The sequence below is a fragment of the Jatropha curcas genome, chromosome 1 (assembly GCF_041381405.1).
Source record: "Jatropha curcas cultivar XTBG-Jc1 chromosome 1, XTBG_Jcur_1.0, whole genome shotgun sequence".
In the NCBI taxonomy this organism is placed as follows: Eukaryota; Viridiplantae; Streptophyta; class Magnoliopsida; order Malpighiales; family Euphorbiaceae; genus Jatropha; species Jatropha curcas.
In genome coordinates, this window is record NC_143151.1 from 6,191,439 (window position 1) to 6,208,614 (window position 17,176).

The window sequence follows — 17,176 nt, forward strand, 5'->3', positions numbered from 1 at the left end:
AATAGTAGCGGCCAAAAGGAATTTGGCCAGGCTCGTCCTATCATTCCTTAAGTTCCACACATTTGAAGAAAGAGCGCTCCACTAAAACAATAAAAAATTTATGCATTTAAACTGATTTCATAAAAAATAAGAGATGGAAATGTGATCTATACATGTAATCAGATAAGCACAACTAAAAAAACCTGCTTATCTCCCATTAAGGGACTAACTCTGAGGTTGTGAAACTATCAAATTTCAGCTGATACCCGTACTTGACATCAGCCAAATCATAACCTGAACAGACCTGAGAAAATAAAAAATGGTCTGAACTTTTCCGAAGGACTGATTCTGCAAGTGGGACAGGACACGCTGTACGTGGGTAACATGGCGTTTTACAAAAGCTTTCCACAGCAACCTCAGTAATGAAGAAACTGGTATATGATACTCTTAGCTCCTAAGTCTTAATAATGCACACAAACAATATTGTGCTGCTTCATCAAAAGAAAACAATCTTAGCTCCTAAGTCTTAAGGTTTAGTTCACCACCTTTTCGATATGAGTTCCTCCAAGCATCATCATTGCCTATAAAGAAAACAGCCAAAATGACCATATCAGCTACCTACTGCCACTCTCGGCAACGACCGCATGTCCAAGTGCCTTGTGCAGATGACAATTCAACCCAAGGAGAACAATGTCGGTGTATCACCAAGTTGCAAATATCGCAAGAAAGGTCAGGGACTGGATCTGAGTGTAAACACATCTTACAAGGCTTTGCATCAATGGTAGCTTCAGGAGCTTTCACTGGCTCCCGTCCATCACCAGATATACTCACTGCAAACTGTTCAGGAAATCCATCCTGTGAAACTGCACAGGATTGATTCCCTGAAGCATCAAATCCATCCACCTGGGCACCATCATCAGATGGCAGCAACTCCGTAAAAGAAAAGTATGTCTGTGGTTCGAATTCCATGTCCTCGTAGTTGAGACTTTCATAATCAAACAGTATGTCACCTTCAAGGCTATTAGCTGAAACATCCCACTCGCCACAAGAAGGCAACTCCTCTTCAGGGAGAAGGTTATTTCCACCAAGAGGTACGGAAGATTCAGCATTATGATTATTCTCGAAGATATTTTCTGTCTTCACTTGAGGCTTTGCATGCCTTCTGACTGGTAGTTTCTGTGGGCCCTGTGCAGTCGCATTCCATTCAAGTTCCGGTCCAGAATTGTCCTCTTTAATTTGCTCAACTCTTGAAAGAGAAAAAAGAAGAGGATCATCATCTTGTATGAATGGTTCTCCCTTAGGAAACATAGGAGTATTTGGATAGTACTCTTTAGATTCAGCAACAGGTCCAGAATCAGAGTCCACTTCTACATTTCCTTTCTTCAACACCCTCTCATGTGACTCGTGGCCCACTGGCTTCTCAACTTCGGGGCAATCATCATAAGGACACTTAGGTGATTTTACTTTACGACACCTGCAGCACTTGAAGCCCACCACATTAGGAAGATTGGACTCATCAAGTTTTACGGCGTCAGCATGAAACCAATCTGCAGGAATCAGAACACAAACAGTTAGTAGAACACAAACTGAAAGTATACAATTTTCATTTGAAAAATGAATATCGCCTATGAGGTGGAGAAGACTTACTTTTGCACTTTTCACAATAAATATACATAAGCTCACGATTATATGGCTTTTTGCAAAGATGACAATCAGGCCTCAATCTCTCTGAACCGCCCTTAAGAAGGATGTTCTTACACCTGAAATCAATTCCTGTGTCTTCAACGTTCTTTTTCTTCCATATCACACCCCAACTACCTACTTTATTTTGCTGTTTTATTTCTGAACTTCTACTGCGGCTTTTTGTTGCCGAACTTCTACTTCGGTTTTTTGTTGCCAAACTAGAAGCAGAAGTAATTTGTTTCGTCTCAGAACTGCTCTCCTGGGTTTTGACAGACATTAATGGTTGAGTGTGAAGTTTAATCCTTGTCGTTTTGTTAACTGTCAGTACATTTTGAGACTCCCGCCTTTGCAAGGGCAAGGGAGTAGTAGGAGAGTCATTACTGTTATCAGGAGTAACAACTTTGGCACTGTAACACTGCTTGCAAGCAATCGAGAATTCAACTTCCTCGTTTGTATAAATTGTCGAGCTCGTTGTACAATGTTTATGGCAATAACCTGGTGTGGCATAAAGAGAAACCTATTAATGCAACCAATAACATAGGACAAAATGAATTAACAAATCATTTGAGACATCCAACTAGTCAACAGTTCAGCTAAGGATATGTCCATATTCATAAAGGAATCACAAGTATCCTCATCTGTTGTAAAATACTGTGGGCAATGCAATGGCAGCATTCTCTTCACCAGATAAAAACTTGTTAAAAGGTGAGAAACCAAAAGAATGTCTCATCTAAAAAGCGAATGACAAAAAGTTGTTTCATTTAAGAAGGTCAAAAGTGAGTTTATTAGGACCAAAACATAATGAGTTAATAACCACATAATTGACTCAAGAAAAGTGAGAACCCAATTGTATCTTCTTCCATATGTCAAGGTACAAAGTAGTGCTTGAGAAATCCTCAGGCCTTCTTGCTAAATTAGCTCTCCATGCATGTGCATAAATTAGAAAGGTGCCTATCTCTTCCCTTAATATAATGTACTTAAATACATCTCCTTTTTCCTTTCCGTTTGACTTGTACAATAAATAGAACAATCACTAGGTGGCAAGCACCATGTGCCGGAAATCTTTTCTCAAACATCATGAGAAGGGAGTGTGTGATGGTAAATTTCCAAACGTGCATTTTAAGCAAAATAAAGAGATAAACGTTGCATATTACAAGGATTGAAAGAGACCTAGTAAGAATGATTGCTCTTTTATATCAAAAACATCATAAATTAGAAGAAATCCCTTTGATGTTCCAAAGAACACTTGAACACCTTAAAGGTTTTAGAAATATAAACATGAAGAGAAAGAATGAGGTGATAAGAATGACAGCTTCTACTAACCTTGGCAAGCACTGCACTTGACCGTATTCCTGAAGATCACCAAAAAAAACAAATAAGCTTAGAGCAAGTGGGTTTGAGAAACACAATGAAAAGTAGAATAAATCAAAACATACCTCAGTAAAACATCATTGTGGCACGATGCACAAGAGCATCTATCCAACTTATCTCTTTTATATGTAAGATATAAAAATACATCCTTGCGGGAAGCTTTCAACTGCCTTCTCTGTAACTCAGATAGTTCATTCAAGGACTTCTTCGCTGATGGCAAAACTATTTCACCAACTCTTTCTTCATACTCTTTGATCAAATATAAAGGAACATGCATTTCAGAAAACCAGTATTTCTCCTTTACATCTTCACCTTGCTCCAGTTCAATTATATTCTTCATGATGCGGGAAGGCAAATGTTTTTGATTGCCAAAAGCAACTCCATACATAATCTTGTTTCCCTCAACTTTCTTACCACAAATGCTTGCATTTCTAAATATAGAGGCTTCTGTCTCTGGACCTTTTCCGTCAAGGAGATTCTGCTCAGGATGAACAAGATCACTCCATCTCACATGAAGGTCTAGGTATCTAACCTGATGCAAATTCCAACAGCATTTTCAAGACATACAATTAGAGACAGTATGCTGAAAAGGGAGGAGGAATAAAACAAAAGATTATTGCTGTTGCAATATATGAAAAATCAAACCAACCTGAAGTGCTAGCTGTGATGTATTCTTACTCTTCTCAACTGCAGCTCTCCAAACCAGCTGTCTGCTTCTTTTAGAAAGCTCAGGATCATCAACGTAATAGACACCAGATATCCTTGTAGAACCACCTGATAAGGCAACACATAACATTGAAAAAATTCTCCTAGATGATAATAATTAATAAATGCAAAGAATGTCATGCACAAAAAAATAAGTGACAATCCCAGAAATGCCTAAAAAGGAGAAAAATGTAGGTTTTCTACTCTTAAACAGAAATCAGTTTGCGAGGGTGTAAAAGATTACCTTGCCGAGCTGCCTTTTTAACCACTGAGCGAGGCAAGATTGCTTTGTGGAATACAAGCTTTAATAGCTTACCCCCTCGCCACCAGATGAAACTTTTATCATCACAACCACCAGCTCTAATGTCAGATATGCCAGATTGTCTTTTATGTCGTTTCCCACCTGGTCCACGTTTCTGTGTGGTTCCACTGGTGCTTACAGCATTTTGAATTACAGGAGAATCAACCAGCCAATCATCCATTGCCTTGGTCCAGTCCCCGGAAAGAGCAACAACACGAATGTTGTGCTCAAGCTGCAAATAAATGTCAGGAGATCACATCAAACAATAAACAGAGCACATCCAAAAAAGTGCAAACATGACTAAAAAAAATTAGAGAAAAAACAATCGGGTTTTGACAGTGCATCTTCCAAAAGGAAAGGTCAGGATAGGAAAAAGAGAGAGAGAGAGAGAGAGAGAGATATTAAAACACCTTCTGACTTGGAATGCAACATAACATATCATTTAGTATAGATATCACCAACCGATCTTCAATTACGACTTGTTTGGAACAAACACTGATAATATTCACAACAATAAAATTTAAAAAACAAAGTAAAGCACTTGAATTTGAAATGCCATTCAAACGATAGATAAAGATCTTTATTAATTTATTTATTTTGGTTTACTGAGGGTACAGACAACCCCCCATTTTTACCCCACCTAACCCAATAATTCCACTAATTACTGATATTTGGTGGTAGCAAGGACTTGAACTTGAAAAACTCTTTTGATAAAAATATATATTGTACGTTACCAGATTTACTACTAAAGAGGAATCTTGGAAAGGGAATTTTTAACTTAACTACAACATCAATTATGCTCTGAAGATAACAAGAAAGTGGAAGCACTAAGCTAAGCAACAAAGAAATGTTGCATGGAAAGATAAAGAGCCCATTGCAATAGTATCTCTTCATAATACAGTTCTTACTTAAATCACCCTTACGATTATACAAAAGGATGATTACCATCCACGCATAAATTCAGTTCTTACTCTAACATCCATGCATAAATGCAGTTCTTACTCAGTCACCCTTATAAACTGTCTACACTAATGGTAATAATTTTTTTTTTTTTTTCCTTCAAAAGAAGAAAAGAAAGGAAGGGGGAAAAGACTTACCTAAGTGTAAACACCAGCCAACATGAAAATAACATAAAAAAATGAATATAATTATAAAGATATGGATAGCAAAGGAATTTCACAATTTCTGAGTCATTCTAGCATTGGCCTAGTGAATGCTGTGAGGTAATACACCTAGTGTAGGTAAGTTTTTTAACCCAAACATTCAGCTTCTACATTTTTTTCATATATATATATATATATATATATATATATATATATACACACACATGAATGTGCTTGTGTGGGAGGGAGAACAGCATAAATGAGATGTTGCTGACTTCTTAATCATCTTAATGCTCCATGCTAATAATACCACTCAGACATATATTCATCTTCAATACCTATGGCAATAAAGAATGAACAGACCAAATATTAAACTATGAAAAGTAATGAGCCAGATTATCCATATTAACATTATATATAAGCTCCCCACTTAATTAAGAATAAATACTAATCCTGAGGTATTGATTCCTACACACTCCTCAAGTATGTAATCAGTTAATCAAAGACATCATGACTCAAACATGTAGAAATGCAAGATGTAGATCATGACATCTACAAGTGTAGTACATGAATAACGTGGCTAATACGTATGAAGAAGCTCAGCAATGACAATTTGTATGGGCTCCTACTAGCTGGCAAAAAATAACACCCCGCTGATAAGTATGCACTAAAGAAAATGAACTTACTTCAAGCAAGGGGACTTTTATGGCACTGCAAGTTGAAGCATCTTCTACTCGTTTACGCCACTGTTTTCTATAACTTGCGCTAACAAAAGGGCCAACAGTAAGACCACATAAAATCTCCCCCAGGTACAAAATGTAAGTTGAAATGCTAGGAAGACTCCCCTCTCTACTCATTATGGGATGAAAGCTACTAAGGATCTTCATGGTGCCTTTAGTGGCAGTCAATGCAGCTGAGTTTAACATACATCCCCTTCTGCTGTTAGAAGGGACCTTACAAGAGTAACACCAACCACACCTTTCCCTTGGCACCTCTATAAGCTTCTTTTCAGAACTTGGCCAGAAAAACCGGGAGGCTGATGTTGAAAATGCTTTTGCTTGCAACAAAATGTCGGAAATAGCCTTTCTAGCATTGCCTGATTTATGAGCCTCTGAAACTCGAATTTCCTCAGATGAAAGAACAGCCAGATTAGCAGCAGCTGATGCTGCAAAATCCCCATGTACATAGTGATTTATGTAAGCATAAGGCTTAAAGCACGTCCCCATATACACAAAATTATCTGTCAAATTTCTCTCAATCCTTCCAAAGCCAGCACGATTGCCTTCCTTGCTTTGAGAGAATATACTTGCTGGTAAATTAGCATTCACATCCCCAGCATGACTGCCGTCACTGTTTGTAGAGGTGCAAGTAGTTATCACACTTGATCTATCCATAAAGCTATTTTGAGCTAAATCTGACGGATCAATCTGCTGGTTAAATGAATCAGCAGACTTGACTTTTATCTGCTGAGGTAGTTTCATATTAATGAGATCACAATTTTTCATGTGTGTCACATCACCATTACTCAGGATGCCATGAGCGTCAGCTTGAAATGTTGCATTGACAGAGGTACCAAGACATGAGACTGCCACTTTATCTGCATCACTTATATTTGAACTAAGCTCATTCTCAGCCTTAACAGTATTTTCAACCTTATGGCTAGCCTTGAAAGTAAATGAAACTGATAAAGTAGAAGATTTTTCATCTTCATTTGTAGATGCTCTACTCAAACCTCCACCCATTGTCTCAAAAGGAGAGAAGGCACTTTGTGGAATTCTCCAATATTCTGCAATTGCTTTAGATATCTCCAAGTATAAGGATCTATGTTGCACAGAAGAGGAAAGTACCTGCAAGAACTTTGGAATATCCTTCTGATTGTAGTATCTCAAATATGGTTCTGCGCCGACAGAAGCTTTAAGCCTGAGAAAATGCAAAAGCAGAGAAAATTAATAGCATCCAGATATACACTAAAAAACAAGGAGAAAATGACAATAATTCCATGAATAATAATAGCATTAACGATGATATATGTTTCAAAAATTTTTGTACTTTTAATTAACTTTTAAAAGAAACACTGAAAGAGAAGGAAAAAGCATACACCAGTAGGTGATTGCAAGTACCCAGGAAGACCTGCCCATATATGTCGACACCAAATATTTCTGCTCCTCTAAGTGAAGTTCCCACAATAACAGTAGGACCCAACTTGTTAATTGTGCACTCTGGACAGTACCATGGCCCTTCTGGTATATACATTTTGACAACACCTATACATCTGGAATGATATGCTGATGGGCAACCATCACAACAAAGTAAAGTCCCATCCATGCCACAAAGCCGGCATTCATCACTATTCCCATCAACTCCAACACTAGCAGCATCTCTCTCCTCTTCAGAACATTGGGAACCCAAGTATTTTAAATCACATGAAGACTTATTTCCATGGTTTTGAGTAATAATCTCCATAGCCTCCCTGTCCTTACATGCTGAAGTCTTGGAATATCTGGGATGGACCCTTCTCGGTCCATTTTCAGGAAAATTGGTGGCCACAGCATCAGGATCTATTCCAACTTCTGATTCTTCCCGCATATCAATTTCTGTTCGTATCTCAGCACAATCCAGAACATCATCACACAGAATTTGCAGAATTGTCAACTTCCTGGTCACAGGTAAGGAATAATATTCCCTCTTCAAAAAATCATCACAAAATCCCTTCCACTCTGGTCCCTTTGAATATCCCATTATTGTGAAATAATGGACCAAATAAACAGGCCAGGTGACTGAATCGAGCAAGCCCCAATCAATGCTCCTACAGCATAATACTAATATTAACTGGAAAATATTTTAAAAAATAACCCAGAGTAAACAGATATAAATTAGTATGTGCCCATACAGCACAAACACAGGCATAAGATGCCCATTTACAAACTCTAGCATAAAAATGATACATAGTGATTACCTCAAGCATTTTGATGCAAGCTCTGAACCATCTGAGGAGAGGGTCTCAAGGTGACGTCTCAATGCACGCATCAAAGAAACATGAATGGCATCCATCAGTGTGTTCTGAACTTGACAATTAATTGCCCCAACTAAATCATCCAGCGTAAATGGACTCAAGAAAAGGCGGATATTAAATGACCTCAAGAATCCATAGACTGAGAAAAGATGTGAAACGTACTCCTCTGGCACACCTACAGTCCCTGACGACATAGGCAATGGCAAAGGAGGCACAATTGGGACCTCTGCCTCAGGCTCCAAATCATCATCTTGCGAATTCTCACATGAAACACTTGAGGAATCTGCATCACCCACATCCTGTACCCCACTATCCTCAACTGCTACTTCACCACTCAGTTCTGTCAATGCAGATGTTTCAACCCTATCAACCTCAGTTTTAGAATCAGCCACTTCCTTCCCCAAATCCTTCTTATTCTTTGAAATCTTTTCTAACACTAATTGATCTAATCTCTTCCTCCTTTCAGTCAAATCATCATCAAAATAGTCATCGCCTAAAATTATATCACGTAGCTCACTGCTCTCCAAATCCTCACAATCTCCATCCTCGTAATCTACCCTATATAACCCACTATCATAGTACACTATTTTCCCCAAATAAACGCCATTACTATTAAATTCTTTCAGCACATATCTACCCACAAGTGGCTTCCATCTCATTTCCAAAAATTGCTTCTTAACAGCAAAACCCACCTTTTTATCAATTTCATCCTCTTCTCGCCACCGTTTCCTTGGTCGACCTCGACCTCTCTTTTTGACCTCCGTTGGCTCCATTATATAACCCAAAGCTCAAATTAGATCGAACTCAGAATTCAAAACTCAAACGAAAACAATCCTAGAGTTCCAAAAGTACAAAATCCCGAATTCTGATTTACCCCTGAGATTTCTACACCAGATTCCCACCCGCAACAGATCTATCGCTGATCCAGATCCCTACAAAACAAAATAAAACAAAAAACAAAAAAAAAAAATTTAATAGTTGCAATTGATGATTTTTTAAAAACGAAAATTCAAGACAAAAATTATACAATATAAAGGAAATTACGTCTTTTGCAGATCCTATAGAACCAAACAAAGTTTTTAATCAAACACTATAATTTCAAATCAATTTTTTTTTAAAAAAAACATTAATCTATATTTATATTTTCATATTCGATATATGAAAATATACCTGTAGGGAAACGGAGGTCAGAGAGTATACCTTGTTAGGGTTTAATGACAGCCATTGTAGAACAGATTGAGGATTCTGCTTTATTTAACCGATTGTGAATGGGATATAGATAGGAAGAGAGGTGTTGTGCCCTAAAGGGAGAGGAGAACAAGAACAAGTGAACTACGGCCTCTCTCTCCACTTACCGAGTAATTAAAAAACTGTAGCGAGTTAGGATTTTGACTCGTAACTCATTGCCTACGAGTTGACGATACCGACTCGTGTCGTGCAATTATTTATTACAATTTAAAAGTTTTTATAAAAAGGATTTATAGAGTGCAGCCGACCTCATACTAATTAATTTTCTTTTTCCACGAGTTACTTTTAGAAACTCAAATTATATGCTTTTGTTTAGAACTATTAGCTTTATTAAACATTAAAGGAGTCAAGAATAAAAGTAAAAAAATTAAAAGCAAAATTAAGGGTTTAAAATAAATATATTCTTTTAAATATAAATGAAATTTAAAAAAAAATTACCTTTTTAATCACTAGCAAAAAAGAAAAAAAAATTGTGATATTAACATTATCCTTGCAAGACTGTAGTATTTTATTTATAAGAAGATTAAATTCTAAAAAAAATTAGATGAGATGAATAGATCTAAATTATACAATATAATGTCATTTTTTTATTTATAATTCTAAATATTAACTTAAAATTTAGAAAAATAAAAAAGTTTTAAAGGATTGTCTTTTTTTTTTATTAACTTAGTAAGTTACATGTGATAAATTTTTCTAATTCCAAAATAATAATAATAAAAACGTAAATTAAAAGGAATAATATTAAAATAACCCAATAGTAAATTTCCTTTCTGACTAAAAAAACAAAATATTAATTTTTCTCAAAATAATAAGACCCAATAGCACGTGTCTATAGATACTATACGCCCAGGCCCACATGAAATAATCGAATCCACACACATTATAGAAGTCACAGTAGTCACATGAAATACGCATACACCTCCATATACGCAATAAATCCCTGGCCGCAATTATGCTTAGGCCACGGCCTTAAATATTTAGTACAATATAAAAACAAGAAAATATTGAACGAGCGAGGGCAATAATAGACTCGGAAACGGAACGAGTTGACTCGGAAATAATAATTCCGATTCAGTTGATATAGTTAAGCATAGGTGGGTAGTTTTGTTTTTATTGAGTGGCAGAATTGAGCTTAAAATGAGTGAAGAAAATAGGCAAATGGCGGGAACAACCTCACTAAATGGCATTACCCGCCAATATTTTCAAAGTTATTTACAAATGTATTTGGAGGAAAAATTATAAAATCGGAGTGGATGAGTTATTACTTATTAATGGGGGTAGTTTGGGAACAATTTAAGTTTACTAAGGTTAAGCATTAAGCATAAACATGATTATATATATTTTGTATTTGGACTCAATTTATAATCTACTTGAGTAATCAAACTTTAAAATTATTTCTCTAATCCACAAATCATTTATACTTGGTTTACTAAATTGTTGTATTAATACAATAAAAGTGAATTATGAAATTTGAATTATGTACTTCATTTTTAATTATAGTCTCGTATAATTTAGTTAATTTATGTATATATAGATGTATTGAGTTTGATGGGATAAATAACATGAAATCACTATTTCTATAAAAACAATTAATTATTTCACATTGGTTGAAGTGTTTCATATCATTCATGCTAATTTGTATAAATAAATAAACTAAAATGTTTAAGGTTGTGTTTCGCCCAGCTTTTTAAGTGGCTTTTAGTGTTTTGATCGATCAAAATACTAAACATTATTTTTTTTATAGTGTTTGGTAACTTAGCGTTTGAATTAGTTTTTAGATGTTAAAATATGATTTTATAAAAAATTATCTCACGTAACGTTTAATTTTTAGCGTTTTATAAAAAGTTATTCAAATAATTAAATGTTATTAATACAATTAACAGTTTATCAAAACGACTAATTTTACATAACAAACCCTAAGTAGTTTACAAAAATCACAATTAGTTGTTCATTCCAACAATAAACTTATTTGATTTAGTTGAACATATTAATTGATAGCTGATAGTTGGTGGCTGGTAGCAGTTAGCTGATGTATGTTGGTGTTTGATAAAATTTTTTGGTAGCAGTTGCAATTAAAATGTAAAATAATTATTAAAGGTACAATTATTTTTATATATTATGATAACATATATATATATATATTAAGGTGAATAAATTATTTGAGTAAAAGATTAATTAATTTTTAAATAATATTTATAGAAAGTTATTATTTTTAAATGAATTATAAATAAAATGATAGTAAAAAATATTAATTTGAAAAAAAATTATTTTTATTAAGTAATTATTTTAAGGGTCAATATGAAATATGAATCTAATATAAATATAAATCAGCTACCGACTCATATGCAAAAACATAGGTGATGAAAATAATAGTTTATTGAAACTTTGATACTATCTATGACTGATCATAAAGCTTACTACAACCGAATTGTTGGATATAAATCGACTATCAATTGCACGAATCAGTTGAACCAAACACATTGTATATTTTAGAATTTTTCCCTATTAACCACTAAATAATTTATTTTTTATAATGTATCTAGACTATACTAGTTTCATAAACATAACTATTTATATTTTTTCAAATTAATAGTTTATGCAATCATTTTATTTATAATTATTTAAAATAATAAGTAAGCATTAAAAAATCCTAAAGTTAATAATATTTGTTTTTTATATAACAAATTATATGTAAAATAATATATTCATCTTAAAAGCTTGTATATAGATATATGTGTGTATTTGAATGCATATTTCGTGGTCATTTTATGTTTTAACAACAATCATTATTAAAATTTTATGAAACAATAAGTCATTAGATAACAAGTAACAACTATAATCAACCACTGCTAGTAATAGTTATCACAAATAATTAAACGAAACAAGTTATAAATATAAAATGATTCACATATAAATATTTTTCACATTTATGAAATATGAATTTTATAAGAGTAAAAGCTATTTATCTCAAAAATCCTTTTGAGCCACTGCTGAATGTCTTCTTCAGTTGATGGTAGTTAATTGTTGATTATTTTCATTTCTGTTATTTAATTTTATTTTTAATAATTTTTGAAACTAATTTTTTATTTAGTCTCTTAGATATGTACTTATTGATAGATCTTAAATATTTTTGTTACTCTCTTTATAGAATTTTGTTGTGTTTTCTCTCATTTCAAGAGTTGTTCTTCATTATCGGGGAATTTTTCTATGTATAGTTTGTTATTCTTTCTTTGGGAGTTCGAAGGACAAAGTAAATTATTGATTCCTTTTGGTTGAAGACTTTAAATTTTTAAATACGAGTAATTATAGCTTTGTCCAAACTAAGTCATACAAAGGCGTTTTCCTGAGAAATAATTTGAAGTAATCACGAGTTATTATCATTACAATGACAAAGAAGTAAGTGGACACTTTGATGTAAATAAAACAGCAGCTAAAGTTTTAGAATTATGTTTCTCTGGCCAACTCTTTTCCATGATACTATAAATTATGGGTTTGCTTATGATTGATGCATGCATGCTAGTAATATTTCTAAGAGGGATGAAATTGTTGGGATAGCCTCCCAAGTCACACACCGAACAAAAATGAGAAAAGGAACCAAAATATAATGATTCAACTCAACCCATTAGTATGAGGCCTTTTGGGAGGTGCCCAAAAATAAATCCGTGAGGGCTTAGCTCAAAGCGGGCAATATCATATTAATTCAGGGTTGGGGTGAGGGTACGCGCGGTCCCAACAGAAATGCTCCTTACCAATATTCTTGTATATGAATTTTTTTGATGTTCATCCCATTGATTTCATGGGACCATTCACATTCTTCATGATTCTTTCTCTTCTTTTTGAAAATTTGTAGATGTTGCATTCTTCTTTGTGCATGTCAAGCCTCCAAGATATGTATATCCTCTTTCTCACCTCCTTATTCTTTTATTTTGAAAATTTAAAACTCTTATTTACGAGTGTTTCTCATTTATAAATTTTGGTAAGAATTTTCAAATGGATTTTGTTCTTTCCCAAATAGGTATTTAATGAAATAATTTGGCTTTAGTTTTAATCAAGTTGTTGTTGTGATTTAATTGAATATACTTTGAGAGTAAACCCTAATTTATGCCTAATAATAAATTAATCTAAGGAGAAATACGTGTGATTTTTATGTGTAAATTCTTAGTTGAAATTCAAAAATCTGGTAGAAATTTTTGCATTTGTTGTCTATTAGTTTACTTTATTATGTATCTAATTTCTAGTTTGCATCATTAAATTTTTTTTTTGGATGACTATTTTTTTTTTTATTTCTTGGGAGGTCCAACAAGTCAAAAGGACGTTATGGACTACATAATAGGGGTTAGTCCTCCCTTTTACTTACCAAATCAGTGAACACTTTTATAATGAAGAAGTCTCGAATCTGAGACTTTTCACTTTCTATATAAATAAAAAGACTAATTATATCATGCTTGATTTTTCAGGATATCTATTTTAAGAGTGAACTCATCTTTTTTACGAGTATAACAATGGGCAAAAGCATTGGTTCTGTTTAATATTGTCTTCCTCGTGCACTAAAACTACTTTAATAATCATCTTTAGACCAAATCCAATTGCACCTAGAAAGAAGCCTGAGGCAACTTGACATCGTTGTGTCGTGCACAATCCATATCAAGAACTCCACATGGTGTTACGAGATTATAGAATAATCAAAGTTCTAGAACTTTCGGAACTATAGAATAGATGATTGTAGATATACAACGAAAATGATAGAAATGGTTGAATCACAAACTAGATAAAACTTTGAATTATAAAACAAATATATATAAATACCGTAGAATCCAATTTTGACAAGATTAAAAATCCACTACGAATGATCCAAGCGACGATAAAGGTTAACAGCTGATTCCACCTTGGCAAGCCATTCTAAAAATACAGCTTCACTCAAAATTCATAAGAAACCCCCAAAAGAGAGAGAGAAAAATACAAAAAAAAAAAAAAAAAAAAAATTCTCAACTTCTATTAAGGGAGATTACTGCTAATTCTGCATCAGTAGTAATAAATAGCCATTAGATTAATATTGTTTAAAAATGAACCATTAGATAGAATAATAGATGAGAAACTTGATACCTATACAAGCATTTATATTTAATTTGAACAAAAAAGATTTTGATTAAAAAAATCATAATCAATATTAAATGTCAAAGTCCAAAATCCCTTTATCATCTTAATTGTCATAAAATTAGTTTCTATATGAAAAAAACCTTGATTATTTTTTATTGAGCTATATATATATATTATTAATATTTTTTCTATTCACAAATTTTTGTTTTTTTAAATAATTATGTTAATATTTAATATTTATATTTTCTTAATAAAAGAAGGCTTTCTTCCAACTATTAAAATTTTAAAAAGCTAATACAAACGATGAAAAGTCTTTTAATTTTGGAAGAAATAATAATAAAAAAAAAGTATAGTAACTACATAGATAAAAAGAAATATTATTTAAAATTTTGATTGTGTAATTTTTTTTTTTGAAACTATTGGATTATGTAATTTAGTAACCTATTGTAACATGTTTATTAAATATGTATAAATAAATGAGGTTGTACACAGATTTTACTTCTCCACTATAGTAAATGTCTTTTATTAATTTAACAATTCAATAATTACAGTAGATGTTAGTTGTCATATTTATAAGCAAGCCAAATAATTAACTAGGAAATAAAAATGCACATCAAGATATAGCCTAGTGGTTAGTGCATATATGACCCGACAATATATCCAGGTTCACATCCCCTCTCCTAATACTAAAAAAAAAAAAATTAAGAAATAAAAATCTTACTAAATAAAAAAATATATGTCGTCTCAAATAAATAAATTCCCAACTAAAAAGAATTTCTAAAGTCTTCATAATTAATAAAGATCCTATAGTAATAATACTAAAAAAAAAAAAAAAAATTTAAAGGTCCTAAAATAAATATTATATGCTTCGGATATGGAAAATCCATATAAGAACGTTATACAAAATATTCCTAGATATTTTCTTAAAGAACAAGAATTGAAATAAATTAGAAAATTAAACTTATCATAATTATGTCTACTCTTATGTTTCTATTTAATAAAATGTAGCGTAGCGGTTCAAAATGTTGATTTGGGAAGAGATGCTCTATCCATAGTCCTAGACACTCATATGTAATACTCCCTTAGTTGAAGAAAACCTATCCTCGAGTTTTTTCATAAATGAACTGATTTTTATTTACTCAAATTTATTGTGCATCTATATTAATACTGAAATTTCATAATGATTTCTATATGAGATAGCAAACTATTATGGTAGAAAACCAGTATTAATATAGATGCACATGAAATTTGAGTAACAAGAATAGAAATAGAACTATAATTTATGATAAACCAAAAAAACGAGATTATTTTTAGGGAAAATAATTATTTTATACTTGAAGTTTTACAAAATTAATTAACTCGTTCTCGTATTTTTGACTATTAAGTGTTTAATTTTTGAAATTTGATTCCATCTTATTAAATGATCACTCCGTTCAAAATTAAATGCTTTTTCCATTAGATAAGGCAAAAAAAAAAAAAAAAAAAAACAGGAGAGATAAATTTTTTAAAATGATAAATATTATCCTTAATAAGATGAGGCAGATCCATAAGAAGACAAAATTACCCCTTATAAAAATTAACTTTTCATTATTTTTTTTAACTTAATGCAATATTTTAATTTTAGCAAAAAAAAAAAAAAAAAGTGAAAAGCGTAAAATTAAATTCTAATTTCGTTTCCTCCACTTTCCAAACGAGAACCCAAACAAAGCAAAACCAAAAATAAAACAAATTATAAAAAACAGAAAATTCTAAAATCCTAATCTCACCAAACCTTTCTGCTATACTTCGTGATCCAAAAGTATATGATTCTCGGTCCATCCTATAAGATAGCATACAAGAACTCATTATTGGTAGAACAACAAAAAGCAAAATACAAAATAAGCAGGGAACTAAAAGTGGCCTCATTGCAAATTTTATTTTGTTTTTAGAACATTCTAAGGGCACTGAAGCAATAATCAACATCAAATTTCAATATCTAAGGTAGTACCTTGAGCTTTAATAAACTCAATAAGAATGCGAGCTTTTCGTTGGAGACAGCCGACACTAAAAAGATGCGGGAGTGGTAGGGTGAGAAAGAGAATCGATAGGTGAGCAAGAAAGGAGTATCGGTGAGAATTCCATTTGAAAGGGCAGACATCGAACTAAAGAATGGTGAATTTCTCGACAGAATCTTTAGCCTTGAAGTAGCGAACGTCGAATCAGTCGTATTCGAAGGACTGGCACCATAGCCGGTCATTTACAGACCAATGGCTATGAAATCGGCGGCTTTGACATTGCTTTTGAGTTTGACTCCTGGAGCTACTATGTGAGTGGTAGATAAGATTGAAGTTTGGATCCTTTGGAGGCGAGAGATAGGAGGAGGAGCTAAAAGGCATTTTTGACTTTTTACACTTTTTTAATGGAAAAATGGGCTAATTTCAGAGGGAAGAACCTGTTATCGAGACGAAATTAAATATAGAATTAAATAACTTATATATAAAAGAAGTACAATGATGAGATAATTAATTTTATAAAAATTCAAAGACAAAATAATTATTTTCCTTTAATTTTATAGAGTGAATATTACTTAGTGATATAAAATTAAATAATTTTAAAATAAAATTTACAATCTAATTTATTTGTAATTATTGTTTTTTTTCCAATGTAAATAAACGATAAAAGAAATATAAATTTTCA

The 17,176-nt window shown here is 32.6% G+C and overlaps 1 protein-coding gene and 1 long non-coding RNA gene across 3 annotated transcripts; both read right to left on the bottom strand.

Annotated features, from left to right (window-relative positions):
• Nucleotides 1–82: 82 nt before the first annotated feature.
• Nucleotides 83–9,512, bottom strand: LOC105637346 (DDT domain-containing protein PTM). Of its 2 annotated transcripts, none has more exons than XM_012220787.4 (10): nucleotides 9,356–9,512; nucleotides 8,099–9,087; nucleotides 7,241–7,948; nucleotides 5,829–7,062; nucleotides 3,983–4,271; nucleotides 3,683–3,807; nucleotides 3,099–3,565; nucleotides 2,986–3,014; nucleotides 1,627–2,157; nucleotides 83–1,526 (listed from the first exon to the last, which is right to left on the bottom strand). In XM_012220787.4, the coding sequence occupies exons 2-10, from the start codon at nucleotides 8,926–8,928 to the stop codon at nucleotides 598–600; spliced, it is 5,142 nt and encodes a 1,713-aa protein (XP_012076177.1). In that variant the 5' UTR covers nucleotides 8,929–9,087; nucleotides 9,356–9,512; the 3' UTR covers nucleotides 83–597. The 2 variants fall into 2 exon arrangements, with proteins under 2 accessions (XP_012076177.1, XP_089571653.1); XM_089715527.1 differs by having other exon boundaries at nucleotides 9,326–9,485.
• Nucleotides 9,513–15,007: 5,495 nt separating this feature from the next.
• On the bottom strand, nucleotides 15,008–16,926 carry LOC110009901 (uncharacterized). The gene is made up of 2 exons (XR_002284771.3): nucleotides 16,488–16,926; nucleotides 15,008–16,319 (listed from the first exon to the last, which is right to left on the bottom strand). It is a non-coding gene; the product is annotated as an uncharacterized LOC110009901 (long non-coding RNA).
• Nucleotides 16,927–17,176: the final 250 nt, after the last annotated feature.

Excerpts from the sequence above, each read along its gene's own strand:
- LOC105637346 (XM_012220787.4), bottom strand. The coding sequence starts at position 8,928 with ATGGAGCCAACGGAGGTCAAAAAGAGAGGTCGAGGTCGACCAAGGAAA. Across the intron at positions 3,015-3,098 it reads CACAATGATGTTTTACTGAG|GAATACGGTCAAGTGCAGTG; the intron begins GTATGTTTTGAT and ends GGTGATCTTCAG. Across the intron at positions 2,158-2,985 it reads CAAGTGCAGTGCTTGCCAAG|GTTATTGCCATAAACATTGT; the intron begins GTTAGTAGAAGC and ends ATGCCACACCAG.